Source organism: Rhizophagus irregularis, chromosome 2 (assembly GCF_026210795.1).
Source record: "Rhizophagus irregularis chromosome 2, complete sequence".
Taxonomy (NCBI): domain Eukaryota; kingdom Fungi; phylum Glomeromycota; class Glomeromycetes; order Glomerales; family Glomeraceae; genus Rhizophagus; species Rhizophagus irregularis.
Window position 1 is genome coordinate 1,363,975 of NC_089430.1, and position 25,793 is coordinate 1,389,767.

Consider the following 25,793-nt stretch of genomic DNA (forward strand, 5'->3'; position numbering starts at 1 on the left):
TCAAAAAAAAACTTCCCTCCTATTAAAAAAAATTCTTAACGAAATTCTCTATCAAAAAAAAATCTCACTTGTTAAAAAAATTTTCTAGTAACGAAATTATCTATCAAAAAAAAAATCTTCCCTATTAAAAAAATTCTTCAAATAATTTTCTGCAAAAAAAAAAAAAATTCTCAATTAATTCTTTATCAAAAAAAAAAATCTCTCCTATCAAAAAAAAATTGTTAAGTACATATCAAAAAAAAATCTTATCAAAAAAAAAATTCTCCAATAAAATTTCTATCAAATAAAAGTTTTTAACGAAATTATCATCAAAAAAAAAACTCAGAAATGTTCCTATCAATGAAAAAAAATCTTATTAAAAAAATTCCCAAAGAAATTCTATCAAACTAAGCCTTTGCCTATATTAAAAATAAAAATTCTCTACAAAATTTGTTTATAAAAAAAAGCCAATAAAAAAAAAAAAAATTTTTTAAAACTACGCTAAACTTAAAACATGTGACCAACAAAATATCAACCCTGTGCTGACAAAGAAACTAATTTTTGACAAAGATAAAATTATTGAGCATAGTTGGATTAAATCAAATACAGTTGGACAAAAACATCAAGCACAGACGGACAAAAATATCAAGCACAAATGGATAAAAACATAAAGCACGGACGGATAAAAATGTCAAGCATGGTCAGATAAAAACATCAAGCACGTACAGATAAAACCATCAAGCACGTACAGATAAATATCAAGCACGTACAGATAAACATCAAGCACGTACAGATAAAACATCAAGCACGTACAGATAAAACATCAAGCACGTACAGATAAACATCAAGCATGAACAGATAAAAATATCAAGCACGTGATAGATAAACATCAAGCATGAACAGATAAAAATATCAAGCACGTACAGATAAATATCAAGCACGGGACAGATGAAAATCAAGCATAAACAGGTAAAATGTCAGACACGGGGTGACATTTTGTCAAGCCATGCTTGATATTTTATCGCACAATGTCTGATAATTATGTCCAACTCGGCTTGCCATACCCTATGTCTTAGCAAGCAGTCTTACCTCAAACGTTTTTTGATATGAATAGTGAAGCTTTTGATAAAGTTAATTAACGTCCCACAAACCTGATTTACTTGTATGTAAAATTAAAATCCTTTGTTTTGATGACTCCCGTAGGTGCTAACATTTGAAGCAAATACTGTGATATGGATTTTCTTCTGCGGTAGAACAAAAAATATGTTAATTAGAAAGCAAATAATCACTTTTAAACGGTCACGTTATAATGTTAGGGAAATAATTATAGGAAGAAATTTCTTTGGTGATAAATTTGCGGCTGATATGAAAGATTCTATGGATTACTTTTCTGACTCCAATTAAATAATTATTACTAATAGAGATATACGAAAATATATTTTGGCCGTGTAATATGTTATATTTTTTCATTTTTTTGCCTTCTCAGTTTTCCATCAGATTTCTTCTGGTTCTTCAATTTTTTTTGTTTTTTTTTCTTTACAATAATAATATTTATTTAATTCTCTTTCAAGTTTTTACCTTCCTTTTATAAAAAATTTAATTTTAATTTAATACTTTAAGAGTGCGCTTAAATTTTTTTTTTTTAATATTTTATGCCATACTAGCAGTCTCGCACCGGGGTCAATGGACTTGAACCATATAATAAATTATGCACAAAATTAGATATCAAATAATCAACACTTATGATACTACTAACCTAACAGAGTCGTGTTACACATTACACAATTCAAATTAATTTATACAAGTAATCTAAAACATCTTTAATTATAAAGATTATAAATATTAAAAGATATTATCTATTGATAATTTAAGTGCACAATTCAATTTTATTTTATTTTCAGAAATGATTGTAGCATGAATATAATATTAGATACTTCAAGTCCAAAAGAAAAATGCCATCTTGAATAATTTTTATGGATAGTATAGATTTATGAAATATTTCCTATATTTCATCTCTAATTAGTCACATAATTGTCTCAAATCAATCTGAGGTTCGCGTAAACTAATTAATCTGTGAAGATTGTAACAACTTTCATCTATTATACAAATTTATTATTAGTCATTGTTGATTAATCATATGCATTAATTACTCTTATTATTATGGAATTAAATCTTTTTTATTCACACAATAAACTTTCCAATATGTTCTCTGAAATTAACATCTTGAATATTACTAAATTCTTATAATTTTACGTTCATTTAGCAGAAAAAAAAATATTCATTTGACTATTGAATTTCATTTATTGACGAAAAGCTTACTAATCTGATGATCAAAAGGATACTTAAGTCTGTTGATCAATGTCACAAAATCTGAAAAAAATTGTTCTATGACCGCAAAAGAGCAAAAAGATGACTGAAATTATATTACCATTATTAAGATTAATTATTACAGTATATGATATTAATGAATACTATAAATATATATATACTTTCATTTAATGCATGAAGTATTTCATGTATTAATCATCATCCTCCGGACAATTAAACTGATTTACAGCTAGGAATAACACACATGATTTAAAGCATCATATTTTAACAGTTTTTTTATTTTAAACCCTTGAACGGCATGATCATCACAATATAATAAATGTGCACTTTTAAGTGTAAAGAGCTTGAAAATGGTAATTTATTGCACAATAAAGTGCTTGATGTTTTAAAACATTTTTTAAATCGTTTTAAAACACTGGAGTTGTTTTTAAAACATGTTTTTTGCCATTCCTATTTACAGCCCATGGCATTGCACTCATCATTCAGAAATTTATCTTTAACTGTATCTCATATGCAATTTAACCTTTGCCATGTGGTATTTAACACATTATTATGTAATAAAAATGTGTTTGATCATTTTAAATCTAGTAAAAATTTAGCTTTTAAGATATAAAAATTTCTTTTCCTGACAATATAATTAATAACTTTTATTAATTAGTTTAACTCGAAATCGCCAAAAAAAAGAAGACTAATTGAAAAAAAATCTATTATTGCTTCACTTTCTGAAATTAGTGAGCAGATGATTAAGAAAAAAAGGTATTGAAAAAATTGGGAGATATAAAAAACTATTAATTGAAAAAAGTTTAATTTTTCGATTTGAACTGAAAAAATCGAAAACTAACTAATTAAAATTTTTTTTTAGTTTTAAGAAAGAAAAACTTTTTTCGGTAAACAGAAAAAAAAACAAAAAAAATTTTTGGTATTTGAAAAAAATCAAAAGAAAAAATGTGAAAAATTTTAATTTTTAATAAATGTTTTTTTGAAAAAAAAAACAAAAAAAAAAATTTGAAAATATAGAAAAAATGAAAAAAAATTTTTTTTTCGGTATTGAAAATAAAAAAAAAAGACTAATCTACTTTTCGAATTGAACAATAAGACTTTTTTTTTCATTAATTAGTAAATCACAAAAATCTGGCTTATCAACACGCGCGATAGTCAATATTTCAATGTTATTCAAGTGTGATTTCAAAGTTGATTTTTAACTCACAAACACATGATATTATACGAGGTGTGTATATTTATTATCTAAATATTAAAAAAGAATTTGTACGTATAAAGCTATAAAAAATTTAACCTGAAATAATTTTATTTCTAATCATACGAGTTTCAAATTAGCTTAGGTCTTTTATAGTATAGATTCAAATTTTGTATTAGATAGATAATTTATATATATCAGATATGTACTGTATATATACTTTATTAACACAATGCATTTATTTACGTTGATTTGGGGTTGATTACTTTTGTAGTTTTAAATTTTTTTTTTTTTTTTTTTTAAAAAAAAAAAACTCTTCTCGGAAAAAGGATTAAAATTTCATTAACTGGAATTAGATTAGATGTACAATATGACTTGCTGATCAAATGGTCTTAACTATAAAGAATACGGATCAGCAATTCAAAATTAATTTATACAGGCTAATCTGAACGTTAGTCACACAAACACCATTTTTCTAATTATATAGATATACAGTAGTCATATTATTCATATAGATGGGCGGATTTGGATCATCAAGTGAGCCGTATGAATTTTTATGGTATGATCAACATCGAAGAAGCTTCATTACGTAAAACTTACATAATTAATTTATGCAAATTTCTGTGTTACCTGTTACTTGTGGTTCATTATAAATAAGATTCTTATTTGAAAAAATTTTTTGAGCTTTTGAAAATTATGTCTTCCCAAAATATACCTTTGAAAAGAAGTAATATTCTGAAATATTTAGAAACCAATTTTACAAATTGGACCAGTGGAAATGGAAAAATTGATGATTTCATTCAAGAAAGGCAATTAAAAATTAATAACTATGATGATATAGTGCTTGAATGGATTCCATACAATCAGTTTAATGAAATCAAAGAGACAGGTAACAATGGCTCTGTAACAGTATATTCAGCAAGATGGAAGGATGGCCCATTATACATAAGGTGTTTGTGCAGCAATTTTTATAGAAGAAATTCAAATAAAGAAGTTGCTTTAAAATGTTCGCATAGTTCACAAGAATCCATTGATTCTTTAATAAATGAGGTATGAAATTTCTTCAAATATTTTAATACTTTTTTTAATTAATATATTGACAATCTCTTTTATTTATGTTTAGGCTAAAAAACATCCAATAAAACATAAAGTATTTCAAGTATTGTATGGAATATCTCAAAATCCAGATACAGGAGATTATATTTTGGTTCAAAACAATTATATGTGGACAAGTGAAAATGAAAAAATTGATGATTTCATTCAAGAAAGGCAATACAAAATTAACAAATATGATGATATTGTACTTGAATGGATTCCATACAATCAGTTTAGTGAAATTAAAGAGATAGGTAAAAATGACTTTATAGCAGTATATTCAGCAATATGGAAGGATGGTCCATTATATAAGGAATATAAATGGAGTGATTATACAAGAAATCCAAATAAAAAAGTTGCTTTAAAATATTTATATAATTCACAAGAATCCATTGATTCTTTGATAAATGAAGTATGAAATTTCTTCAAATATTTAAATACTTTTTTTAATTAATATATTTACAATCTCTTTTATTTATATTTAGACTAAAAAATATCCAACAAATTATGAAGTATTTCAGGTATTGTATGGAATATCTCAAAATCCAGATACAGGAGATTATATTTTGGTTCAAAATAATTTTACATGGATAAGTGGAAATGAAAAAATTAATGATTTCATTCAAGAAAGGCAGTACAAAATTAACAAATATGATGAAATTGTACTTGAATGGATTCCATACAATCAGTTTAGTGAAATTAAAGAGACAGGTAAAAATGACTTTGTAACAGTATATTCAACAATATGGAAGAATGGTCCATTATATAAGAAATATGAATGGAGTGATTATACTAGAGATTCAAATAAAAAAGTTGCTTTAAAATGTTTACGTAATTTGCAAGAATCCATTGATTCTTTAATAAATGAGGTATGAAATTTCTTCAAATATTTAATTACTTTTTTTAATTAATATATTTACAAACCTTTTTATTTATATTCAGATTAAAAAATATCCAACAAAACACAAAGCATTTCAAGTATTATATGGAATATCTCAAAATCCATATACAGGAGATTACATTTTAGTTCAAAACAATTCTATAAACTTGACAAACTGTATTAGTGAAATTGAAAAAATTGATGATTTTATTCAAGAAAGGCAATTAAAAATTAATGACTATGATGATATAGTGCTTGAATGGATTCCATACAATCAGTTTAATGAAATTAAAAAGAAAGGTAAAATTGGCCCTGCAATAGTATATTTAGCAATATGGAAGAATGGTCCATTATATTATAATAAACTGTATGGAAATTATACTAGAGATTCAAATAAAGAGGTCACTTTAAAATATCTATATAATTTACAAGAATCTATTGATTCTTTAATAAATGAAGTATGAAATTTCTTCAAATATTTTAATCCTTTTTTAATTTATATATTAACGATCTCTTTTATTTATGTTTAGGCTAAAAAATATCCAATGAAACACAAAATATTACAAGTATTGTATGGAATATCTCAAAATCCAGATACGGGAGATTATATTTTGGTTCAAAATAATTATATGTGGACAAGTGGAAATGAAAAAATTGATGATTTTGTTCAGGAAAGGCAATTAAAAATTAATAATTATGATGATATTGTGCTTGAATGGATTCCATATAATCAGTTTAGTGAAATTAAAGAGACAGGTAAAAATGACATTGTAACAGTATATTCAGCAATATGGAAGGATGGTCCATTATTCAAGTTGTTTGATGATGATTATTATACAAGAGATTCATATAAAGATGTTGCTTTAAAATGTTTACATAATTTGCAAAAATCCATCAATTCTTTAATAAATGAGGTATGAAATTTCTTCAAATATTTAAATACTTTTTTAATTAAGAAATAATGTATTCACCGCACCCCGCGTTACAAATTTATATATATTTTTATATTTATCATTTGCTATTTTAAGGGGTGCGGCGTATAAACTAAAGATCGACATAAATAATTTACAAAAAAGGAAGGATACTTTGTAACTCAGGGTGCGGTAAATAAATTCACTCTTTAATTAATATATTTACAATCTCTTTTACTTATTTTTAGGCTAAAAAATATCCAACAAATTACAAAGCATTTCAAGTATTATATGGAATATCTCAAAATCCAGATACAGGAGATTATATTTTTGTTCAAAACAATTATATGTGGACAAGTGGAAATGAAAAAATTGATGATTTCATTCAAGAAAGGCAATTAAAAATTAATGAATATGATGATATAGTGCTTGAATGGATACCATACAAGCAGTTTAAAAAAGTTAAAGAATCAGGCAAAAATGGCCTTATAACAGTATATTCAGCAATATGGGAGGATGGTCCATTATATAAGAAGAATAAATGGAGTGATTGTACAAGAGATTCATATAAAAAAGTTGATTTAAAATGTTTTTATAATTCACAAGAATCCGTTGATTCTTTAATAAATGAGGTATGAAATTTCTTTAAATATTTAAATACTTTTTTTTTAATTAATATACTTATAAATTCTTTATTTATATTTAGGCTAAAAAATATTCAACAAAATATGAAGAATTTCAAGTATTGTATGGAATATCTCAAAATCCAGATACAGGAAATTATATTTTGGTTCAAAACAATTATATGTGGACAAGTGGAAATGAAAAAATTGATGATTTCATTCAAGAAAGGCAATTAAAAATTAATGAATATGATGATATAGTGCTTGAATGGATACCATACAAGCAGTTTAAAAAAATTAAAGAATCAGGCAAAAATGGCCTTATAACAGTATATTCAGCAATATGGGAGGATGGTCCATTATATAATAAGGAGAATAAATGGAGTGATTGTACAAGAGATTCATATAAAAAAGTTGCTTTAAAATGTTTTTATAATTCACAAGAATCCGTTGATTCTTTAATAAATGAGGTATGAAATTTCTTTAAATATTTAAATACTTTTTAATTAATATACTTATAAATTCTTTATTTATATTTAGGCTAAAAAATATTCAACAAAATATGAAGAATTTCAAGTAATGTATGGAATATCTCAAAATCCAGATACAGGAAATTATATTTTGGTTCAAAATAATTATATATGGACAAGTGGAAATGAAAAAATTGATGATTTCATTCAAGAAAGGCAATACAAAATTAACAAATATGATGATATTGTACTTGAATGGATTCCATACAATCAGTTTAGTGAAATTAAAGAGATAGGTAAAAATGACTTTATAGCAGTATATTTAGCAATATGGAAGGATGGTCCATTATATAAGGAATATAAATGGAGTGATTATACAAGAAATCCAAATAAAAAAGTTGCTTTAAAATATTTATATAATTCACAAGAATCCATTGATTCTTTGATAAATGAAGTATGAAATTTCTTCAAATATTTAAATACTTTTTTTAATTAATATATTTACAATCTCTTTTATTTATATTTAGACTAAAAAATATCCAACAAATTATGAAGTATTTCAGGTATTGTATGGAATATCTCAAAATCCAAATACAGGAGATTATATTTTAGTTCAAAATAATTATACATGGATAAGTGGAAATGAAAAAATTGATAATTTTGTTAAGAAGAGGCAATTAAAAATTAATAAACATGATGATATTGTGCTTGAATGGATTCCATACAATCAGTTTAATGAAGTTGAAGAAATAAACAAAACTAGTCTTATAACAGTATATTCAGCAATATGGAAGGATGGTCCATTATATAAGAAATATAAGCAGAGTGATTATACAAGAACTTCAAATAAAGAAGTTACTTTAAAATACTTGCATAATTCACAAGAATCCATTGATTCTTTTATAAATGAAGTATGAAATTTCTTTAAATATTTAAATACTTTTTTTTATTGTGTATATTTATAATTTCTTTAATTTATATTTAGACTAAAAAATATCCAACAAAATATGAAGTATTTCAAGTATTGTATGGAATATCTCAAAATCCAAATACAGGAGATTATATTTTAGTTCAAAATAATTATACGTGGATAAGTGGAAATGAAAAAATTGATGATTTTGTTAAAAAGAGGCAATTAAAAATTAATAAACATGATGATATTGTGCTTGAATGGATTCCATATAGTCAGTTTAGTGAAATTAAAGAGACAGGTAAAAATGACTTTGTAACAGTATATTCAACAATATGGAAGGATGGTCCATTATATAAGAAATATGAATGGAGTGATTATACTAGAGATTCAAATAAAAAAGTTGCTTTAAAATGTTTACGTAATTTGCAAGAATCCATTGATTCTTTAATAAATGAGGTACGAAATTTTTTCAAATATTTAAATACTTTTTTTAACTAATATATTGACAATCTCTTTTATTTATATTTAGGCTAAAAAATATCCAACAACAAAACATAAATTATTTCAAGTATTGTATGGAATATCTCAAAATACAGATACAGGAGATTACATTTTGGTTCAAAATAATTATACGTGGACAAGTGGAAATGAAAGAATTGATGATTTTGTTCAGGAAAGGCAATTAAAAATTAATGAATATGATGATATAGTGCTTGAATGGATACCATATAATCAGTTTAGTGAAATTAAAGAGACAGGTAAAAATGACTTTGTAACAGTATATTTAGCAATATGGAAGGATGGTCCATTATATAAAAAACATGAATGGAGTGATTATACAAGAAATCCAAATAGAGAAGTTGTTTTAAAATGTTTAAATAATTCACAAGAATCCATTGATTCTTTAATAAATGAGGTATGAAATTTTTTCAAATATTTTAATCCTTTTTTTAGTTAATATATTAACAATCTCTTTTATTAATATTTAGACTAAAAAATATCCAACGAAACATAAAGTATTTCAAGTATTGTATGGAATATCTCAAAATCCAGATACAGGAGACTATATTTTGGTTCAAAATAATTATATGTGGACAAGTAGAAATGAAAAAATTGATGATTTTATTCAAGAAAGGCAATTAAAAATTAATAACCATGATGATATAGTGCTTGAATGGATACCATATAATCAGTTTAGTGAAATTAAAGAGACAGGTAAAAATGACTCTGTAACAGTACATTCAGCAATATGGAAGGATGGCCCATTATACCATCAATTCCAATCACTTATCCAAATAGTGGTCATAAAGTATTTGCATAGCAATTTTTATACAAGAAATTCAAATAAAAAAGTTGCTTTAAAATATCTACATAATTTACAAGAATCTATTGATTCTTTAATAAATGAAGTATGAAATTTCTTCAAATATTTAATTACTTTTTTTAATTAATATATTTACAAACCTTTTTATTTATATTCAGATTAAAAAATATCCAACAAAACACAAAGCATTTCAAGTATTATATGGAATATCTCAAAATCCATATACAGGAGATTACATTTTAGTTCAAAACAATTCTATAAACTTGACAAACTGTATTAGTGAAATTGAAAAAATTGATGATTTTATTCAAGAAAGGCAATTAAAAATTAATGACTATGATGATATAGTGCTTGAATGGATTCCATACAATCAGTTTAATGAAATTAAAAAGAAAGGTAAAATTGGCCCTGCAATAGTATATTTAGCAATATGGAAGAATGGTCCATTATATTATAATAAACTGTATGGAAATTATACTAGAGATTCAAATAAAGAGGTCACTTTAAAATATCTATATAATTTACAAGAATCTATTGATTCTTTAATAAATGAAGTATGAAATTTCTTCAAATATTTTAATCCTTTTTTAATTTATATATTAACGATCTCTTTTATTTATGTTTAGGCTAAAAAATATCCAACGAAACACAAAATATTACAAGTATTGTATGGAATATCTCAAAATCCAGATACGGGAGATTATATTTTGGTTCAAAATAATTATATGTGGACAAGTGGAAATGAAAAAATTGATGATTTTGTTCAGGAAAGGCAATTAAAAATTAATAATTATGATGATATTGTGCTTGAATGGATTCCATATAATCAGTTTAGTGAAATTAAAGAGACAGGTAAAAATGACTTTGTAACAGTATATTCAGCAATATGGAAGGATGGTCCATTATTCAAGTTGTTTGATGATGATTATTATACAAGAGATTCATATAAAGATGTTGCTTTAAAATGTTTACATAATTTGCAAGAATCCATCAATTCTTTAATAAATGAGGTATGAAATTTCTTCAAATATTTAAATACTTTTTTAATTAAGAAATAATGTATTCACCGCACCCCGCGTTACAAATTTATATATATTTTTATATTTATCATTTGCTATTTTAAGGGGTGCGGCGTATAAACTAAAGATCGACATAAATAATTTACAAAAAAGGAAGGATGCTTTGTAACGCAGGGTGCGGTAAATAAATTCACTCTTTAATTAATATATTTACAATCTCTTTTACTTATTTTCAGGCTAAAAAATATCCAACAAATTACAAAGCATTTCAAGTATTATATGGAATATCTCAAAATCCAGATACAGGAGATTATATTTTTGTTCAAAATAATTATATGTGGACAAGCGGAAATGAAAAAATTGATGATTTTGTCCAGAAAAGGCAATTAAAAATTAATAAACATGATGATATAGTGCTTGAATGGATACCATATAATCAGTTTAGTGAAATTAAAGAGACAGGTAAAAATGACTTTGTAACAGTATATTCAGCAATATGGAAGGATGGTCCATTATATAAAAAACATGAATGGAGTGATTATACAAGAAATTCAAATAAAGAAGTTACTTTAAAATATTTACATAATTCACAAGAATCCATTGATTCTTTTATAAATGAGGTATGAAATTTCTTTAAATATTTAAATACTTTTTTTTATTATGTATATTTATAATTTCTTTAATTTGTATTTAGACTAAAAAATATCCAACAAAATATGAAGTATTTCAAGTATTGTATGGAATATCTCAAAATCCAAATACAGAAGATTATATTTTGGTTCAAAATAATTATACGTGGATAAGTGGAAATGAAAAAATTGATAATTTTGTTAAGGAGAGGCAATTAAAAATTAATAAACATGATGATATTGTGCTTGAATGGATTCCATACAATCAGTTTAATGAAGTTAAAGAAATAAACAAAAATAGTTTTATAACAGTATACTCAGCAATATGGAAGGATGGTCCATTATATAAGAAATATAAGCAGAGTGATTATACAAGAAATTCAAATAAAGAAGTTGCTTTAAAATATCTACATAATTTACAAGAATCTATTGATTCTTTAATAAATGAGGTATAAACTTCTTCAAATATTTAAATGCTTTTTTTATTAATATATTTACAATCATTTTATTTATGTTTAGGCTGAAAAATATCGAATAAGACATACAGTATTTCAAGTATTATATGGAATATCTCAAAATCCAGATACAGGAGATTACATTTTAGTCCAAAACAGTTCTATAAACTTGGCAAATTGTATCAGTAAGAATGAAAAAATTGATGATTTCATTCAAGAAAGACAATACAAAATTAACAAATATGATGATATTGTACTTGAATGGATTCCATACAATCAGTTTAGTGAAATTAAAGAGATAGGTAAAAATGACTTTATAGCAGTATATTTAGCAATATGGAAGGATGGTCCATTATATAAGGAATATAAATGGAGTGATTATACAAGAAATCCAAATAAAGAAGTTGCTTTAAAATATTTATATAATTCACAAGAATCCATTGATTCTTTGATAAATGAAGTATAAAATTTCTTCAAATATTTAAATACTTTTTTTAATTAATATATTTACAATTTCTTTTATTTATTTTTAGACTAAAAAATATCCAACAAAATATGAAGTATTTCAAGTATTGTATGGAATATCTCAAAATCCAGATACAGGAGATTATATTTTGGTTCAAAATAATTATACATGGATAAGTGGAAATAAAAAAATTAATGATTTCATTCAAGAAAGGCAATACAAAATTAACAAATATGATGAAATTGTACTTGAATGGATTCCATACAATCAGTTTAGTGAAATTAAAGAGACAGGTAAAAATGACTTTATAGCAGTATATTCAGCAATATGGAAGAATGGTCCATTATATAAGGAATATAAATGGAATGATTATACAAGAAATTCAAATAAAGAAGTTGCTTTAAAATATTTATATAATTCACAGGAATCCATTGATTCTTTGATAAATGAAGTATGAAATTTCTTTAATATTTAAATACTTTTCTTAAATTAGTATATTTACAATTTCTTTTATTTATATTTAGACTAAAAAATATCCAACAAAATATGAAGTATTTCAGGTATTGTATGGAATATCTCAAAATCCAGATACAGGAGATTATATTTTAGTTCAAAATAATTATACATGGAGTAGTGGAAATGAAAAAATTGATAATTTTATTCAAGAAAGGCAATTAAAAACTAATGAATATGATGATATTGTGCTTGAATGGATTCCATACAACCAGTTTAGTGAAATTAATGAAATGGGTAAAAATGGCTCTATAATAGTATATTCAGCAATATGGAAGGATGGTCCATTATACAAAAAAGATAAGTGGAGCAATTATGCAAGAAATTCAAATAAAGAAGTTGCTTTAAAATGTTTACATAATTTACAAGTATCCATTGATTCTTTAATAAATGAAGTATGAAATTTCTTTAAATATTTAAATACTTTTTTTTAATTATTATATTTACAATTTCTTTTATTTATTTTTAGACTAAAAAATATCCAACAAAATATGAAGTATTTCAGGTATTGTATGTAATATCTCAAAATCCAGATACAGGAGATTATATTTTGGTTCAAAACAATTCTATAAACTTGGCAAATTGTATCAGTGGAAATGAAAAAATTAATAACTTCATTCAGGAAATGCAATTAAAAATCAATAATAAACATAATACAGTATTTGAATGGATACCTTACAATCAGTTCAACAAAATTAAGGAAATAGGCAAAAATAGTTCTATTACGATATATTCAGCAATATGGAAGGATGGACCATTGCATTATAATAATAAGTATAATAAATATATGAGAGATTCAAATAAAGAGGTTGCTTTAAAATATTTGTATAATTCACAAAATTCTGTTGATTTTCTAATAAATGAGGTATAAAATTTTAATAATCATTCTTAATATTTAATTAATATGATATATTTATCTCTTTTGTTTATTATATTTAGGCTGAAAAATATTTGACAAAAAAAATAATTGACAGAGTAATTTGTAATATATATGGAATATCTCAAAATCCAAATACAAATAATTATATTTTAATTTTAATATGGGCGAGTGGAAATGAAAAAATTGACAATTTTATTCAAGAAATACAATTACAAATAGATAAATATAATGATATAGTATTTGAATGGATACCATATAAACAGTTTAATAATATTAAAGAAATAGATAAAGGTGGATTTGCTACAGTATATTCTGCAAATTGGAAAAATGGTCCATTAGAATTTGATACAGATAAAAAAATATATATAAGGAATCCAAATAGAGTAATTGCCTTAAAATGCTTGCATAATTCACAGAATATTACCAATAAATTTTTGAATGAGGTATGAATTTTCTTTTAATAATTGAAGTTCATTTGTAGTAATAAATGTGTTAATTTAAGCAATATATTGTTTATTATAAATACATTTAATAGGTTAAAGAATACTCAATAAATAAAAGAAGTAATATTCTTAATATACATGGAATATCTCAGGATCCAGATACAAAAGAATATATTATGGTTCTCCAATATGCAAAAGAAGGCAATTTTAATCATTGGATAAATAAAAACTATGAATATTTTAATTGGAAAGATAAATTATTTGCATTGCTTGATATTATTAATGGCCTTAAAGAAATTCATCAAAAAAATATAGTTCATCGTGATTTTCATACAGGAAATATATTATTTTTAAGAAATATAAATGCTTTTGGTAATTGTATATCAATTTCAGACATGGGATTATGTGGAGAGGTTGGTAATATAGATGAAACAAAAATTTATGGAGTTATGCCTTATGTGGCTCCTGAAGTATTAAGAAGAATGCCTTATACCCAAGAATCAGATATCTATAGTTTTGGTATGATAATGTATTTTATAGCAACTGGAAGACAACCTTTTTACAATTATGCACATGATAAGTTATTAGTATTAGATATTTGTGAAGGAGTTAGACCTGAAATAAATGAACCAGAAGCACCAAGTTGTTATATTAATTTAATGAAAAAGTGCTGGGATTTAAACCCAAATAATAGGCCAAATATTTTTGAAGTAAAGGAATTAATCATGTCATTTCATAAGTCATATGGAATGGATTTTTTCAAAGCAGAAGAATATAGAAAAGCAAATCTTTCATTTATTAAAAATTACCAAATAACTACCCATCCACAAGCTATTTATACATCTCGGTTACTTAATCCTTTTACAGAAGACCTTCCAGAATATGATGATAATTCTCAATGTTTAGATCAAAAAATCTAAATCCAAATAAAATCCAAGCAAAGCACATATAATAAATTTTGTTGAAAAGATATGAATTATTCACTTTATATATATTTGTATATCAGTTATTTATAGAATTTACAATTAATTTATAGTTTTTGTCCAACTCTATAGTTATTTTTTTTACAAAAACAAAATCTATTTGTAATTGGACATATTTGTGTGTAATATTTTCTTTGATGTAATAAAAATATGATGGACTTGGTTTACAGTACAATTTCTTGAATGTCTTTTTCTTAAATAAACCTTTTCCTGAAGTCAAATTTTCTGAATGATCATTTCCAGTTTCCTGGACACCAATTTTCCAAATTATGGAGCAATTCAAGGAAGCAAAAATTTACAGAAAATCACACCTATCTTCTTTTAAGAAAACAAACAATATTCAGGAACTATTTATACATTTAATTACTTATTTTTGAATAATGCTAAACAAGTGCTGTATTTATTGCTTTGGTCCTATCTATTGTAAGGCAAAATAAAATCATGTTATAATCATACAAATAGCTATATTAACATAGATATCAAATTCATGTTATAATGCATATTATGATGGGTTTTTATATGGTTATCAAAAAGACCTACAGTGATAATAAAGTCATGATAATAATTTATGTGCCATTGTTCTCAAAAAGTCTAAAAATATTACGTCCAAGAAACTGAATGAGGTAATACTTTTAAATCTTTCAATATTATGATAGGACCCCGAGTTATATATATATATAGGTCAGGGGACACTTTTACTATTAGCTATACGCATTTCTTCAGGGCCGGCACTATGTAATGCTGGTCGTCATTATCCACAAATGGAAGTGATCTACATGATTTGGGAACCTTTTTATGTATAGCTCGGATCTTATTATGATATGATAAAATAATGGCTTTTTTTATTTAATTCAGAGTATTTATCAAACTTATTCAGAAAAAATATATTTAATGAGTGCATTAGCAAGTACTTTGGAATAACTCAAGATCCTATTGCCAAAGATATTATTATATTTAAAAAGATATTACGTAGTACCTTTAAAATATTAATTGATTGAAAAACAAAGTTGTGTAATTTATTATACTGAATGAATACTTTTAGTTGTAGATCCAATCAGGTATCATTATATTTTAAAAATGATAATATGTTATGCTTTTACAAATAACTAAACAATATATTAATTATATTTTTTAATTTATGAATATAGAATATGTTACTAATGAACTTGATTTTGTTATCAATAATCTCATTTAACATTGGGTTAAATTTATATTGTGACAAAAATACAAATGTTGAATTAATTTTTCTTCCATTTTTTTTTAATAAAACATATTACTTAATTTATAGGGTCAGAATAGGACCGGGAAAACCTATAATGGAGGTCACTGTAGTATCCGGCACACTAGTAAAATCCATTGAATTTTTTATATATACAATTTTTAATGAAGCCAAAATGTGTGGATTAAACTTATCTGTTTAAGTTTAGAGTTAAATGCATGATTTATACACTCAATTTAGATTTTTATATATTCTGTGTAACACAAAAAGGTGGTTCGCATAATTAGTAAATTTTTTAAAAAGTGGTTCGCGTTATTATAAAATTTTTTTCGGAAAATTTAATGATCTCAGTTAATATTGATATTAAAAGAATAATTTATGATTCATTTTATTTTTCAGACATTTCTGTATGATTTGTTAGATTTTTAGTTTAATTACTTAAGAAAAATTTTTATTAATTTGGGCAAAACCATCATTTTACTATTGTCCGGTGACCTTTATTATAAGTTTTCCCGGTCCTGTCAGAATGAAATACTTTTCTAACAAACCTAATTTTGCTTTTTCGCCAATGATAAATAGATTTTTACGTTAGATACTTATGTCACTTTAAAGGTTTGTTAAAAACATGTTTTTTATTGACTCAACGTGAGCACAAAATATTTTTGAGTCTTTATTTATTGCACAAAAGATTTTGGAACAACTTTAATAATTTTCGCGAATTTGTTTTAAAACATATGCATTTATAATTGGTTAATATGAATTTTCTACAATAAAGAGATCGATAATTTACTGTATTAATGAACAAATATTTTTTTGAAATTTTGAATTTGATAACCGTAAAGTAATGGCAACAAATCTGCACACGTGATTGAGAATGATTTGTCAATTTTTCCATGACGTTAAAATGATACATTCGAAACTTTTTTTTACCAAAATGTAAAAGTTCAATAAAAAGAAATATATAATGATAAATTACAAAATACCTTACTTTTCATTTTATTAATCTACAAGTTTTAATAAAATGTTTATTCAATAAAATTTTAATACGATGAATATATATATATTTTTTTAGTAAATATCTAGCATAAATCTACTTTCCATAAAATTTACCAAACCTGTCTTTTGCAATATGTTTGTTTAATTTATAAAATTTATCATAAAGTACCCATTCTAATGTTTCTTTTTTATGAACTGATAAATAAATTATCAATATCGTATCATTACTAGTCCATTTTTCAAAACCTTTGTTGAATAATGTTGCATTATACGTATAACTAACATGCCTTTGTTAGTTTTTTTTAAAAGAATCTGTTTAGTTTTATTATCTATAAATGAATCCGGATTAATGTAATAGTTGAAACAATGTTGGCACGAAATTAAAAAAAATTGCAATAGAACTATAATTTTAACTAAAAATCATAATTCATGTACGGATTATACTGTATCGGATTTTAACCAATTAATGGACTGGAAGAATAACAAAGGTTTTGGTAAGACAGGAGTGACATCTATTCGATTCACATAAATGTTGGTTATATAGATTTTATTTTATAGTAGTTCTGCATCTATTATAAATAAATTTCTAACATTTACCCATAAAAAAAAAAAAAATTTCCAATTATTATAAATTTTACATAATAATATGTGCTAAATTTCAAGAATAACTTAAAATTATACTGATTTGGTAGTAAATTCATAAATTATTTGATTGAGAAATGATGTTTTGAAAATTCTTAAATTATAACAATATAATTGCAAATATTATTTTGGCCATAACTCGTGGATTACCTAAAATTACTTCAGCCATTAATTTTAAAGCTGTTAATTCTATAACCATAAAAGTTCTAAATTTCGCAAAGTCCAATTAGAAAATGATCGACATATTTATATCAATTATTGAAAAATTCGGCCTAAAGTTAACTTTGGCATTACATGTTATTTCGCCACTTATGATCGGCAATGTGATGTTTGCCCTGTTCCTTTATAAAGCACACCATATTTTGGCCAATGTACTAATAAACATATTAAAAAAAAACCCGTTGAAATTACGCTGCAAAAATTGAAAATTGATAATTTCACTAAAAGAGAATTCATTTTTCATAAATATTTAAAAAATATTACCTAAAAAAGAAAAAAAGAAAGAAAAAAAATAATGTTTATCTATTTTATATATATTTCTTAGATATAGTTAAGCATTCTGCCTAAGCTTCAAACAATAAATAATTTAAACACGCGTAATATAAACAAAATCATATAAGAATAAAATAAAATACAAATATATTATGAAAAGTTCTTTCTAATTATTGCAAACTAAAACAAAAAGAAACTTTGAATTTCCTGATAGATAAACCCACTTCTCCTATCTACCTATAAGCCTAGATTCATCCAAGTCTTCTAGAATCTAACAACCTAAAAAACAAAAAAAATGAAACATAAGAACGTTTCTTTAAACAAACTTCCCCTGTAATCATTCAAGTTACCAAGAGTTGGCATTTCTAAGAGTCTTGTAACAGAAAGACCTACAAAAAAGACAAAAATCCTGAAGCAGTCCACAAAAAAGAAACAATCTACAAAAAGAAACAACCCATGAAAAAATTAGCCCATGTGAACCACGAAAAAAAATAACTCACGTAAAAAGAATTGATCTACATAAAAAGAATTGACTTACGTTAAAAAATTGACCCATGAAGAACTAACCCATAAAGAATCAACCGACAAAAAAAATATATTCAACCTATAAGGCAAAAAAGAATAAAATATAAAATAAAAGAATTTTAAAAAGCCTAAAAAAAAGGGAATAAAAAATTTTTTTAAAAAAAATGAGGGGTAACAAAGTTAGATGATAAATAAAGTTAGAAAAATAAAAAAAAGTTTTTTATAAAAATGAAAAAAAAAAAATTTAAAAAAAAGAAAGAGTAGCGAGTGGGGAATGAAAAAATAATAAAATAAAAAAAAAACAATTTTTTAAAGGGGGTGACGAAGATAGAAAATAAAAAGAAAAAATAAATTTTAAAAAGAAAGTAGTGGATGGGAATAAAAAAAGGAGGGTGATAAATAAAGAAAAAAAAGTTTTAAAAAGAGAGCGATAAAATAAGAAAAATAAAGGAAAGATCAAAAATAAGGTTACTGTATAAAAAAAACAAAAAAGTATCACAACAAACAATGCAACAATCACGTGTTCACGTGTTATACGGAATGACTATAAAATTAAAAATTCCGTATACATTCCGATCATTCCGTGTACATTCTTATACATTAATTTTTTTAAAAAACATTTAAAACTGAATTACGTATTAAATATACGGAATTGTTATACAGAATCCATAAAAACGTATGTCAAACATATAAAGTGATTTTTTAAGATTTTATCATTATATATGACACTTGCAAATTTTGAGTGTTGATTATCACGAAAATTTTTGGACTTACTAATAAAGGTCGATTTTATGGGTTAAAAATACAATGAAAATTTGAAAGTAATTAGAAAGGACAATATAAATTAAACTTAAATTTTTAAAGAACACTGGTAAATTTTATATGACTAGATACTTATCCGGAAAATTTTCTATCCTATTTTGAAATAAACTTTAAAACACCTCTTTCTTTTTAGGGACACACTTTGCCGCTTTAATTTAGAACTTTCTTGTTTAGGAGCGTGGTAAGCTATGCTTCGCTCTCCCTTTTTTTCATTTTTTTTATTTCTGGCCTACAATTGGATACATTATATATATTTTTAGTTTATTATAAAAACACACAAGTTTTTCATGGTGTTGTATTAATTTATTTTTTCTAATTTTTTTTTTTGCATAAACATTCCTTCTCTTTAGGAATATTTTGTTTTAGGCTTTTTTTTTGATTTTTTTACTTAAAAGATGTAAAATCTATGTAATGTTAGTCATTTTGATTTATTATCAGATACTAATCTTTTACAGTGTTTTTTTTTTATATTAAAGAAACTTGATTTTAGAATGCTTATTATCTTTTGTAGTTGATAGAGGTTTTTGGAAATATTAAATAAGTGAAAAAAAGAAATAAAAACCTTTATAATAATTTTTTTCAAAGTACCTTTTCGTTTAAAAATATTCAATCTGAGGTACATTGTTAAATGTATTTTTCTGTGCATGTTTTTTATAATATATTTTTCGTGAAGAATATAACAAATAACAAATGGTGGTGTCTAGCTGTGCCACATTCTGAACCAATCATATTTAAGAGTATAGCGTAGCCCATAGATAATATAGATAATATCTTTATTTTTATTTTTTATAATAGAGACAAGTACAGAAGAGTAAAGGTATTTTCTAACACTAGAAAAAACTATCTAAAATTCGTCCTACCTTTTATTTTCACCCCATATTAAACAATATTATTATTCGTTAATTGTAAGTCTAAGAATTGTATAGAATTCCATGTTACAAGTATCATGACAACGAACGAATAAGGTCCTTTACTCAATGACAATAAAAAAAGCCAGAAGTTACATCACATAATAATTCTATGGATAAATTTTATATCAAAAATGTTTTCATAAGACTTTTTTCGTAATTGTCACTATTTTCGTTTAATTCCATAATATTGTAGCGTAACTAACCAATACAAAACGCAAAAAATAATGAAAAAATGACAGCAAAAAAGTTTAATAGTTGAGGCTTGTTCTTTATAATAAAAACTTAATTTTTAATATTTTTACCGAAATTTTTTTAATAGACGCTTTATTAAATATATTTTATAATAATATTAAAGCTTGTATAGTAAAAACCGTTATTATACCCTTTAGCTGTCGAAACTTTTTTTTTTGAATCACAAAAAATCACACCGAAGAAAAAATAGGAATTTGATCATTTACAGAAAATGTTCTAAAGTCAACAGTCGCCTTCAAAAACTCAAAAATGACGAAACGATCGGAAATGATCGGCAACGATGTTATAGTAATTTACAGTTGGTATTATAATTTCTTAATTTTACAATTTTAATTCAGAATTTATATATTTACTTGATCATGGAATTAATTATTAAAGCTTAAAATGGATTATCTTTTAAGGGACAAAACATCGAATTTACAAAGAAGCGGTAAAGTGGGCGTTTGGAAGTACAATATTTTGCATATTTCTCTGGGGAATATTACTTACATAGTGTCGATCAAATTAACACCTATTAAAAAAAAGCATTTCACCAAACAATTATTTCAGCCGTCATTCACCGACAATCATTTCACCGACAGGTTCATTTATTCATAGATGTATATTTTCGCCAATATTATTATGAACAATTATAGCTAAAGTTAAAATCACGGATTTTAATTCTTTTTTACTTTATTTATGTGGGCTATGTTTAATTTTTTTATTTAAAATTTTTTAATAAAATCCCAACGTGTTCGATTCTAATAGATAATGGCAAATCATAATGTATCATTTTTATGTGATCGGAAAAAGTTGCTAGTCGGAGAAATTCCGATTACATTCTTTAGCTTTATAATTATAAATATTTATATTATGTAAAGTACTTACATTTAAATGACGAAATTAAAACCTAATAATTTTTATCATTTTCATTTTACTTCATTTTTATTCGCAATAATAGAAAACACAAGCAAAAAAAAAAATTAAACTTATAGATTTCGTTATCATAGATACAATATTAAATATATTACACAAAATTTATTGAATGATGTAGTAGTAATAATACTGGATTCGTTCTATTTGTGTATTTTATGAACTGTTAAAAGAAAAAAAACTAAATAAAAAGGCATGTTTTCATTTTTTTTCCCTTATTTCAAGAGATTTTTGAAAAAAAAAAAATACCACTATAAATAATAAACAAAAAAATCTTTCGAGAATCCTTATCTCTTTTTTTAAAAATGTCGTCCCCTCATAAAATTTTTAAAGCAACTCAAGAGCCAGATAAACTTTTGGGTGGAACCCGTAAGCAAGCCCGGTACGATATAGTATTCTGTTTTACAACTTAAATAATAGAAATATATTCATTGATAATGACAATAATTATTATTTTACGTATATTTTAGCAAAATAAACGAGCAAGAAAATAAAGCTGGACCTGCGAAACCTACGGCTCCTCCTCCTGCTAACCAATCACGTGATGCTATGTCGCAAGATAATAGTAAAGAAAAGGCACCTTCTAGTTATACTGAAGGGGCTACCATCTATTATATACCACATGAATCTCAAACACACAATAATAATGATGGAATGTCATTTACTTCCATCCCTAATGCTCAAGTACAAGGAATTTTGGAGGCGCGTGGTAAGTTCGAAATTATTTCGAGCCTAATTTTTTTATTAAAGAGGTTTTTTTACATTTTTTTGTAGGTTTCGACTTGCCAAATTCTGAGCTTTTGGACTTGGGTGGTAAGGATGGAAGGCCATCTTCTAGCCCAACCTTCTCACGTTACTCCTTCAATTATTACGCAAAAATTCCATCGATTTTGAATGATACTCAGACACACGATCATGATGAATGGGCATCCGACACCATTCCTAATCCTCAAACACATGATGGAAGAACATCCACTATAATCTTTAATCCTCAAACATACGGTGGGAGGGTATCCTCTAGCCTCACCCTCTTGCGTTACTCCTCCAATTATTATGCAAGAATCCCTTCGATTTTGAATGGTCTACAAACTCTTCCATCGTTCCCATGGTTCCTGAATAATCCTAATGAAAACAATGAAATTTCTCTTCCACCTGTTTGTGGTGATTCGGCATCCCAACAAATTCATTTACATACCCTTGAGCCCGTTCATAAACCGGAAGATCCAGAATTGCCGTTTCGGTTATAAATAAAATCTTCATTCCTTTCTGTAATTTTGTGAATACAGTAAATACTTAAATTAGCGAATTTTTATTATAAAAAATGTATATTTTATGATTTAAAAGATCTGATCTTGCGGATAACCAAAAATAAATTCCTATTCGCAACTTCATTAAAAATTTTAATTATCTAAAATCATTATGTATGAAAAATCTTTATAAGTTTAAAGAATTACCATATAAAATTTATCTTTTGTCAAAGTTTAGACCGACAATGTCACAATTGACACGCCCTTTTTCGATATAATAATTTGATACCAGGGTACAGTGAGATATAAACTAAAGTTCGACTATAATATTTTTTTTTGTTTTTTTAGCATTTTATTAATTATTTAAAATCACACAAGATTACATAATTATACAAAATACTTATAGGGTATTATTAATTAAATTAACAATAACCCTATAACTAACCTATCTAAATAATTATTTTTGTAAACCCGTGCCAAATCGATCCTATTGGTCGATTATCTAATAAACTATGTATCATTTTTTGTTCTGTTGCTAATTTTAATTAATATTTTCTTTTTTTGATTTTTTATATTATTTTCTTTGATTTTTTTGTTTTTATTATTTTCTATACTTCCTAAATCTATATTGTTACTGTCTATATCATTCCCTTCTATCCTCATTCTCTCGTAATTCCCTTCTTTCGTTCAATCTCTGTAACCTCCTCGCATCTTTTCAACCACATTTGACTTCTAATCTGATCGTAACAATATACTCATAATTCAAATATTACTTTTTTCCCTACTTTAGTATTAGTAATATTAAATCTGTTATCCCTATAAAAAAAGAATGTCCAGAAATTGTAGCTAAAAACGTCCGGAAAATGTTCATTTGTCTGGAATATGTCCGGAATATTGCAATTTTCCGGACATTTTCCGGACACGGACATTTTCCGGATGTTTTCAGCTACAATTTCCGGACATTTTTTTTTATAGGGTTATTAAAGACTCCTCGAAGTAATTCCCATTCCCTTGTTCTTCCTAAAAAAATCGTTGAATTTTCAAATAGAATGAGTAAATTTTATATTTATATCACGGACAATTGACGCTTGTATTTCATAATAAAATTTTCTTCAAATGACGCTATGGCATTTAAAATTACTTCTCTGATCGTAGCCTCGTTACATTCACACTCCAAAATATGCCACCAACTTTCATCTTCTTTTTCATATCTTGCACATATATCGGAATCTATCATGCATATTCACCTTTCTTTTAAACCAGGTAACGTAAGTAGGAAGCGTTTTTAGTAAATTTTTAATTTTGTAAGCTCGTTCTATCGTGTCGTATTCATTTATTTGTCTGTTATTATATTTGTTCTTATTACTTATAAAGAATAAAAGTCTTATTTTATTATAACTTTTTGACTGTAATACTAAATCCTTATTAAAATTTCATTTTTGTATTTTACGTTCATTTTTAATTTCCCCTAACCTATAACCCTCTGAAATCAATATCTTATTCCAATAAAGATTAAACTACTTAACTATTAATCCTTTCATATTCAGAGTGCAACTTAGACTTTTATCTAGCGTGAAATTATTTAACTAACTCTTGATTTATTTGCTTTTACGTATTTCATTTGACTATAATAAATTTAGGAAACCCCAATTAATCTATACTATATTCGGTTGACATGAGACTCCGCAAATCTACTTTCATAAATATCGGCTGGACGAATCATTCATCAAATATCCCCTTGAACGAAGTATACGTTTTGAACTTGTCTTAATTGGAATAAATTTACAAAAAAAAGTTTTTGAGGCTTTACTTTCTACAAAACTTAACGGTTAATTTACTCATTATAAAAAAAAAAATTATAAATCATTATAGGAAGAAAAAATTCAGAGAATCAAGTAATGAAAAAATAAACATTATTGGCGTGTGGAAAAACAGTTTTGAACGTCTCTTCTCTCTCTCCTCCTTATTCCTCCTCCTTTCTCTTTTTCTACTTCTTCTCTTCCTCTTCTTCTTCCCTCCTTCTACTTTCATATATAGGTACAGAAGATTCTTATCATATTTTCGGAGCGCAATTTTATTGGGCTTGTTTCTCAAATAAAATATTAAATTAGATACCCAATTTTTTGTGATTTTTCGTCATTATAAAGAGATTCGCAACAAACTAGAAAAAATTTTTCTCGAGTTATAGTAAATTCGAACCTTGAAAAACAAATAATTGTACTTAGGATCTGAGTTGAGTTGGTTTTTCCAACTAAATTATAATAAAAAAAACCATTCGTTATGATACAAAATTACCAATTTGTTTAATTTTTTTTCGGAATGAAGATCCGGAGTGAAAAGTACTTGTTTTGACATTTTATGAATAAAGTTTTTTTTAAAAAAAAAATTCAGGAAACAAAAAATCATTTATTCCCTTTATTGTAATTATTAGCGTAATCGTTATTTGTTTACGTAATCGGAAAAATAAATATTTTGAATAACAAAATAATGCGATTATTTTTATTTCAGTAAGCTGACCAAAATAATCAAAATAATCGAATGTATTTTCTTAGTCAATTATAGAATTCTGCAAACCGCTATAAAAAAATAAATAAATAATTTTCTAAGTAAAAAGAAAAAAATAAAATAAGAATGTTTCAAATTTTTTTTGTTTTTAAAAACCATTTCCG

General features: G+C 25.0%; 2 protein-coding genes across 2 annotated transcripts; both read left to right on the plus strand.

Moving 5' to 3' along the window:
* Positions 1-4,198: 4,198 nt before the first annotated feature.
* Positions 4,199-15,043, plus strand: OCT59_011718 (uncharacterized protein; the record flags this gene model as incomplete). The annotated part of the gene is made up of 25 exons (XM_066133962.1): positions 4,199-4,229; positions 4,344-4,552; positions 4,626-5,009; positions 5,083-5,466; positions 5,540-5,935; positions 6,008-6,391; positions 6,637-7,020; positions 7,095-7,481; positions 7,552-7,935; positions 8,009-8,392; positions 8,467-8,850; positions 8,924-9,310; positions 9,384-9,803; positions 9,877-10,272; positions 10,345-10,728; positions 10,974-11,357; positions 11,432-11,815; positions 11,886-12,281; positions 12,355-12,738; positions 12,812-13,195; positions 13,270-13,665; positions 13,740-13,775; positions 13,944-14,123; positions 14,216-14,302; positions 14,792-15,043. The coding sequence occupies 25 exons, from the start codon at positions 4,199-4,201 to the stop codon at positions 15,041-15,043; spliced, it is 8,181 nt and encodes a 2,726-aa protein (XP_065989275.1).
* Positions 15,044-22,182: 7,139 nt separating this feature from the next.
* On the plus strand, positions 22,183-23,124 carry OCT59_011719 (uncharacterized protein; the record flags this gene model as incomplete). Its single annotated transcript, XM_025325856.1, has 3 exons — positions 22,183-22,259; positions 22,348-22,586; positions 22,652-23,124. The coding sequence occupies 3 exons, from the start codon at positions 22,183-22,185 to the stop codon at positions 23,122-23,124; spliced, it is 789 nt and encodes a 262-aa protein (XP_025179063.1).
* Positions 23,125-25,793: the final 2,669 nt, after the last annotated feature.